This window comes from Crocodylus siamensis, chromosome 1 (genome assembly GCF_052110815.1).
Source record: "Crocodylus siamensis isolate JL-2025a chromosome 1, ASM5211081v1, whole genome shotgun sequence".
Lineage (NCBI taxonomy): Eukaryota > Metazoa > Chordata > Crocodylia > Crocodylidae > Crocodylus > Crocodylus siamensis.
The window spans coordinates 299328129-299336337 of record NC_143395.1 but is presented as its reverse complement, the minus strand read 5'-3'; the positions used below and the strand labels follow the sequence as shown (position 1 = coordinate 299336337).

At 38.6% G+C, this 8209-nt stretch overlaps 1 protein-coding gene across 1 annotated transcript in view; it reads right to left on the bottom strand.

Moving 5' to 3' along the window:
• Positions 1–703: 703 nt before the first annotated feature.
• Positions 704–8209, bottom strand: part of IL18R1 (interleukin 18 receptor 1) — a 41282-nt gene continuing 33776 nt past the window's right edge. Inside the window, exons 9-11 of the mRNA XM_090020754.1 lie at positions 7037–7198; positions 4834–4992; positions 704–3074 (exon numbers count right to left, since the gene is read on the bottom strand). Coding sequence (XP_089876880.1) covers positions 2671–3074; positions 4834–4992; positions 7037–7198 — 725 coding nt within the window. The 3' untranslated portion in view covers positions 704–2670. The remainder of the gene's footprint in view (positions 3075–4833; positions 4993–7036; positions 7199–8209) is intronic.

Genomic DNA, 8209 nt, shown 5'->3' with positions numbered 1-8209 from the left:
AACATTTAGACATCATCTGCTATATACTTCACTGCTACCAAAAAATTTTTTTTAAATCAGAAGTATTTTTCTTCTTAATCTCGCTACGCTGCATCCCCTGCCCCGATGTCAGCTGCTCTCCTTCCCTTCATCCCAACTTGCAACCACAGCAATATCTGATTCTTGTCTCCTTTTCTTCCTCCACAGCAGTTTTCTAGGCTCTTTATTTAACCTATATCCACCAATCACTACATTAGCTGCTAGTGAAAACCCTGTCTCATACCAGTCTAGTATTTACTTGGAACTTTTACACTCTGTCTTTTCTCCATGCTCCCGCCATCTCTCTGTGTTTGTTCCAAATGCTGCTTATAAATTCAGCTTTCCCTGTGCTGATCATACCATCCTCTTCTCAGAGAATCTCTCTCCATGGGCACCAACCCAAGGTTCTAACTAACACATTTCATTAAACTTAATTTTCCTATCTTTCCTTGTAAGCCCTTGGGAGCAAAAAATGGGTTTTACCCTACAGTCCTAATACTGGCTTCTATTGAAAACCTATAGGAATTTTGATCCCACATTAGTATTACTATAGTGACAAATAAATACAACCACATGGAATAAATCAGCAGCAGGGATATGGAAAAATTAAATATTTCTAATCACTGCAAAGAGACACAACTTTGATTCAAATACTGTATTTATTTCACAGCAAGAAACAGGCATATATTTATTAGGTTTGATACAACAGAAGAAGGAAGGAAGCGGGGGAGGGATGGAGGAAGGAAGGAAGGAAAAGCATTCAAACAATATAGACATGTATACCATATCCTCCTGCCACACAGCTAACAAGAAGGTATTAGGAGCAATCATGAAGTATATTAAAATATAACCCTATTCAAAGTTTTAAAAACAATATGAAAATAAAAGTCCCAAAGGTTTACAACAGTCTTTATTTTGAAGATATATACAGTGAAGACCGAATTTTCACTTTTGACAAAAGAGAAACAGAAAAATCCATTACATTGAAAGTGTGTAAATATGAATCCAAAATGCAGCCATGTGCACTTCAACTATCCATCGGGTTTAGTCTGTTCTACATGACAGAGGTATGCATTTGGGAGGGATTGGGGGGGTGGAGCTACAGTGTACCAGAAGTGTACCAGAGAAAAAGGAGCATTACTAATCAAGAAAGGTGGAAGATCCTGGAAACAGTCCCAGATGTTATCAGACCTCTCAAACTGGAAGTTGTCTACATTACCCCTAGTTAACAGAGGCACTTTAATGTAGTACCAAGTAGCTAAATAGCTCTCCTCAGCAGACACAGCATAAACACTTCCCTGGAATGCAGGAACTTTCGGGGCAGGGTAGAAAGAGTCACTTTATTTTGGACCAATTTTGCAAATTTGGCAGAAAAGTCTCATGTCCCATTTCACTGATTCTTCAGGAGCATCGAGACATATCTAGAGCTATCCTGGAACCATCAAGACAGTCAGTCACTTTAATATGGGTTCACTATGGTTGAGTTACTGAATTCCTTTTAGAAATCTACCTTAGAAAGAGAGATGGTTTCAACATGTTAAAAGTATAGATGAAAGTATGGTAAGAACTTGTAAAAATAGTTATAATGATGAATACTTTATGGAAACTTGAAATTAGGACTTGTATTAGAGATGATATCTTTTATTAGACCAGCAAGATTTTTGCCAAAAAAATTCTTTATGGAAACTTGAGCATCCCCAGACCAGGGTGGCAAATCCTATTTCTATTATGGTATCAAAATATTCTTGTCTTCTTGTCCCAAACCTTCAAAATCCTGCATAAAACGGGAGGAGATGGATCAGACAACGGTAATTCCTATAAATTCCATGTTAGGGAATACCAGGACCCTAAAGGGCTATAGGCTTTTCATGGTTTCTACTAACACTGGTTTCCACCAAAAGGGCTGATGAGGGAAACAGGAGAAGATAAAGCTAGCAGAGCCAGCTGGGCACAGAGAGAAAGCAAGAACTTTCTCCAAGTGCAACACATTCCACACAGGCATTTGAGAAAGCATTGTTTCTGTTTTCCCAATGGGTTATTGAAATTTTCCAGCAAAAAGTTTACCACTGGAAATGGAGGTTGTTTCCCTCCATTTATCAGGTAACATTGACCCTCAAAAATCCAACTCCTAAGGCCTCTTGCCTCAAAGGAAATTAAAAGTAAGATGTGCCCAGTGATGTCTCCAGAAAAAAAGTGTCATGCTTCCTCCCTTTTCCCTCTCAAATGCCCCTAAACAGGTATTCAGTTAAATAATACTTATTAAAGGACTAATCTTTTGCCAGGATATATCGCTACGTTGTGGCTCAGGTGTTTTTATGGAAGAAATCATAACTGTAAACACATTTCTAAATACAGGCTACTTTACAATGGTCAGTATGTATAATTAAGAACATTTTACAAATGGAAGAATTGTGGTTCAGAATCTCATGCAGAATCAGAATTGGATACTTTGGGGGCAGACGTCAGAGTTAGGGTTACTATGGTCTCTATGGCTACCTACACTAGCTGAACATCACCCCATTATCTTTCAAGTCCCAGTCCTATGCTCTATCCATTAGGAAGGCACTGCCTCCCTAAAGCAAGTGCAATTTATGTCCTCCTTTAAAATAATGCAATGTGCTCATTCTGCAACGTTTGCTTTCCATTGTGTGGTTATATGAATGTTTTAGTCTTCCAACATGCAGTCAATGACTGGGTCTCTTGCTCTAAGTCTAGCTCCAGACAATTATTGGGACATCCAGAGTTTGACTTGAAAGTTTTTGCTGGCATCAGGTACCGAAGGTTCTTCCAAAATCTGGAATTCAATGGAAGAGACTGATCCTTTTTCCACTGTACAACTCTCCAAGATGGCAAAAGGGCAAGTGATTTTGGCAAGAAATTATAATCACTTATAGGCATGTAGTTAATTAATATTATTTTAATCTTCCTTTCTACTAATGCCTTATGTAGTCCACTCTCAAGCTCATACATGACTTTGTCAGAAACATAGTTCTTGCTCAGTATAACAATTAATCTTCTGCTCTTGTCAATGAATGAAAGGACATCATCAACAATAGCTGTAAATTAAAGATACATTTATAAAAATATTATTTATATTTATACGTCTTAAAATAAATTAAAAGCACAGGTACCCAAATTAACATATCTTTCTGTAGTAGGGATAACGTGTTTCATATGTAAAATGACTAAATTACTTTATGCTTTGTTCACTCGTAAACTATAATAGTGATAAGTAATATGAAAAAAAATGGTAGAGAATTAAACAATTCTGAGAATTTAAGAAACACAACAATGGAAATTTAATTTGACCTTAGTCAGTGTACATTACTTTCATGCTACAAATCAAATTACAAACTAATTGGCTCCATAAGCTATTCCATGAAGAGCAGCAGAATAACTTCAACTAGTGTCACTTCAGCCATGCAGTTAGTGTCTTCTTGCAATATTCACTAACCCTCAATTCACTTCCCTATTTTTATCACTATCCAACCTACCTATCAGTATCCTCTGTACCATATATCAGTGATCAACAACCTTTCAAGGCTGTGGGCTGAACCGACTCACTTCAGGGCAGGGATGGGTGGAGAGGGACAGGCATTTAAGATCCAACTGCTACTACCATTTTTCCCTGCAGCAGCATGGGAAAGCAACTGCTGCCAAAGTCCTCCACCACCAAATGCCACTGAAGCTCTTTGTCCGTGGGCCGAATCAAATGGTTCCATGGACTGGATTCAACCCCCGCTCTAGATAAACAACTCTGTACGGTACAAGCAAGGATTTCATGATTCTTTAGTTACAAAGAATAATTAATTGAACTAAAAAGTAAAACCCTAAGTCCCGCAAAGACTTACACACGATTCACATATGCTCATGCACAAGCATTGGCAAAAATCTTCTACATGAAGAATTTATTTTCCTCTAGACCTCAGCTGCATGAAATCCCACTGTGTTTTGTTTCAAATGTTCTTTAAAGTGTCACCTATTTATAGCACATTTACAGTTTTTAAGCATTTCTACAGCACCCATCACATTTATGAGCATGGATCCTGGTTTTCTCTGATTTAAAACAAATCCCAACTTTTGGTTACAAGAAAAGTAACCCCAAATCCATTTTTTCCATGTTTCATTTAAATCACGGAAAAATCCAGATTTTTTGAGAGTCAGTTTTCATAAAAGCTTAATTGTCTTCCATATTGTAAAGATTATAGAAGCTTAATTTATAGAGTGCCACAAGGGAAAAAAACATGGCTCTGGTTTCAAAGTACAAGAAAAGCAGTAGTTTCCGTAAGAACCACTTCACTCCATAAGAACTACTTCACTGTCAGGGCAACTTCCAAGGGAAGTGGTGCTGGCTCCTACCCTGGGGGTCTTTAAGAGGAGGCTTGATGCCTACCTAGCTGGGATCATTTGAGCCCAGTTCTTTTCTCCTGCCCTGGCAGGGGGTCGGACTTGAAGATCTATAAGGTCCCTTCCGACCCAACTTCTATGATTCTATGAAAAGCAGTTCCATTGCAAACCCATGCTTAACAATAAAGACCTCTCATTGGTTTTCGGCTCAAACCCTATTTTTGTTCCCTCTGCTCACTGAAAAGAGGAACAGATTAAGTTGAAACTTTTCAGACAGCCTCTAGTTTTGAAAATATAGTGTTTAATGTGCACAACCTACCATTTGCGCACAAAAGCAGCATGGATTTAATTAAAATATGTTCCACAGACAAACATGACTCATCATTAAAGTTCATTGCAACTGCAGACCCCTGCCTTTTTGTGAGAATCTCATACCCATTTAATAGTAAAGTCATTTCATTTGCTTACCTCCTCCAGGAGTCACATCCCGCTCAAATATACACAGTTTGTACCCAAAATGTTCTTCCAGTGTCTTGGGTAATATTTCTAAAGCAAATTTTCCCTCTTCATCATTAGTTGTTATGCAGTCTTTCAGGTAAGACACAAAAGCATCATATTCTTTTCCATCTGGAAAAAGAGTTACCAATTTTTGTCTTGTTAGGCCAGGGGCCAAACCTGGCTCCTGGTGCCATATCATCCCAGATTGTGGGTGCCAGCCAAAGTTGCGCAGAGCCCCATCCAGGCACATGGGCCTGAGCCTGCGGCACACGGTCCAACTCCCACTACCCTCATCTGACCCATGGGCTCAAAAGATTGAGCGCCACTGTGTTAGACTAAACTTATCTGAAGCTTAACAACTATGATAACTGACCCTTCTTCCTGACTTCTATAATTACTGTCCCCCCACAGTAAGCTTCTGAGATGGCAGCTTTTTCTCAAACATCCCTCCTGTCATTTTTCAGATGAAATATCATGGACCAGTACCAATCTGACACAGTCCATCCTATTCCATTTGTTTTCTCAAAAATTTGCAAAAATATCCCTGACCTGTTGAGCTGTTTTGAAACTTATACGTTTTTGATCCATTCAAAGACATACCTAGGATATGAATTAAACGGAACTTATAGATGTAAATTTATACCCTTAGATTGTATTATTCATTTGAAAATAACGGCTTCATAAAAGATATCATATAGATTCCAGGTTTATTTCATTTCATGGCCTATGCTACTGTGTGTAGTTGCATCATGAATATTTACAGAAGACATAAAGGAGAGCATAACAAAAAACAAGTTTCAAGGCTGAAGCTGTAATTACTTATAAACACATATTGAAATATAAAGCAGCAGCATATAGCAATAGCTAACTGAAACTCAAAAACCACTGTAAAAAAGACAGCTTTGTAGCCTATCCCTAAGGTCCATGCAATCTGTGTCTAGGGTTAAAATCTGCTACCTTCTAGACCCATCCTAGCTCGTAATGAAATCTGATCATTGAGGTTTAACGGTGAATCTAACCAAAATCTGAAGTTGCAAATTTAGGTAACAAACACAGATAAAGCAGAGAATCAGACGTAACTCTCAGTACTTTTTCTTCTTCCTTCCTACCTTACCAACATTTCTTCTCTTCTATTTAAATTGAAACATCACAGTCCATACTTTTTTTTCATTTAACCTCATAATAGCCTCCTCTATAAGCAAGGATCACAAGGTGAGAAACTACACACTAGAAAGCCTTTTGGGTATAGAGACTGTGGGATGTCTTTCTTGGATGCTAATGAAATTATTCAAGGTTAGTCCCATCTATACTTCTGGAGATCTATGGATGAATCCACATCTTGTGACCAAAAATATTCACGGCAATAGATAGATCAAATAATACTGGCAAGTACAGTTGATCTTCATCCATTAGTAAGAGATCACTAACCAATGTAACTAGAGCTATCTATATACTGTGCTCAAGTCTATATGCAATCTAACAAAGGGAAAGTATTCTAAGTATTATTGTGAGAGTTGCCCAACCAAAAACTCAACCACAAAGAAAAGACTGGACCCAGAAGTAGTCGGCCAATTATCAACATCAAGTGATGGTGTCTCGAGTATGGGCTACACTAAATGCTTCTTGGTAAGATTCTGGCAGCTTAATGTGGCAACTGATAAATTTCATAACAATGGCCTGTCACCTTCCCTGTGGCCTCTGTTATCCAAGAAACACATTGGGTTTAGAGTGCAAAGGAGTCAGGGAGACAAGGAGAGAAGGAATTTGACTGCTTCCTCTTCTCAGAATCACCTTTTTTCTTCCTTTCACCAGCCATGCCCTCACTTTCAGTACGGGGAAAAAAATAAAAGTACATTATAGGACCGAGCGTGCTAAAACAGTATACTCTGCTCTTTTCTATTTCCTCCTAGAGTCAGGTACTTCATAGTATTTTCTGTCCTGTTTTTGCACTTTTTAAAAAACATAGTTATTTAATTTACCTCTACTGAATCAAGTCTGACATTATTTATCCATTCCCAAACATCACTATGACTGTCTTACTCCTGACTTTCCCCTTCATTTTCATATGAAAAGTTGTCATTTTATATGTATGACCTACCAAACTTGAGAATATACCTCTTTTTAAATAGTTTTTATATCACTTTGTTCAATGGCAGCACTGTCCAATTCTTACCTCCAACAGTTTCATCTTTTCCAGTTACATCCCTGTAAAGTAAAACTAGGTCAACTCGGAATATCCCACCTAGAACCACCAGGAGCACAGCAACACATGAAGATAGTATAGCCACAATCACTCCAGTAGTAAATAAATGCGGGGGGAGGTCAGAAATGTTGCCTGCAAAAACAAAAGCCCAAGACTGCTCAAAACCAGATTATTCTTAATTACAGTCTTAGTTACATGTCTTTTTGTCAATGTGAATCCTTCTATGGTAATGCCTCAAGCAAATATGTATCAGTTTATACAGAAATGGGGGATGTGCAAGACAAAGCTTTCAAGGCTCATTTCACAGTCTTTAGCAGCAGCTTTGCACCCTGGTCCCAGAAAAGGGAGTGTATTTCACACTTATCAGTTGCACTTGATTCACAAAACCCAAGTACCTGAGCCTTATATGAGCGTAGGAACTTTTACTCTTAGCACTGGAGGATATAATCATCCATAACTGTTGATCTGTGTACATTCCTAAATATTCCCTCATCCACTTTTATCAAAAGATCTTTATACAGGCTTGTTGCACACATCCCTTTTGTGTTCTCATGTATTTATGTGCTAAGGGAAGATCTTAAATTAGTCGTTCTGTAAACTATTTCTGAATTGGTAACAGACTGTATTCTACCTTTCCTCCTCCCTTTATCCACCATGATTATCCAACATTTTTATACTGATTTTATTGTTCTCGTCATTGCATTTGCCTTATAATACTTACTTGATTTTATAGCTTGTTTGTCTTCCTCCTCCATTTTCCATTCCCAGGAAAGATTTTTAACCCTTATATCTATCTTTCAGCAGTCCTTCACAAGGATACTAGATGTTTCAGGTGCTTACATGCTCCGTTTTAGCATAGCTAGTATAGTATCTGTAGCATAATCAGGGGTGGGCAAGTAAGGCACCCATCCCAGGTAGCAGTTTATAGAAGGCATCAGAATGACAGTCCATGGGGAGCCCATACCACAGTAGTAGCAGCAGCAGCCAGGTGGCAGGGAGCACTCTGGTAAGATACTTTGGCACCCAGCACCCACCACAGTGGTGATGTGTAGGGGGTGCATGGGGGTGCACATGCATTTCCTAAGAAAGCCAGCGCACCCCCTGACCAGCCACTTAGGCAATGGGCAGGGTGGGCAGGCAGGA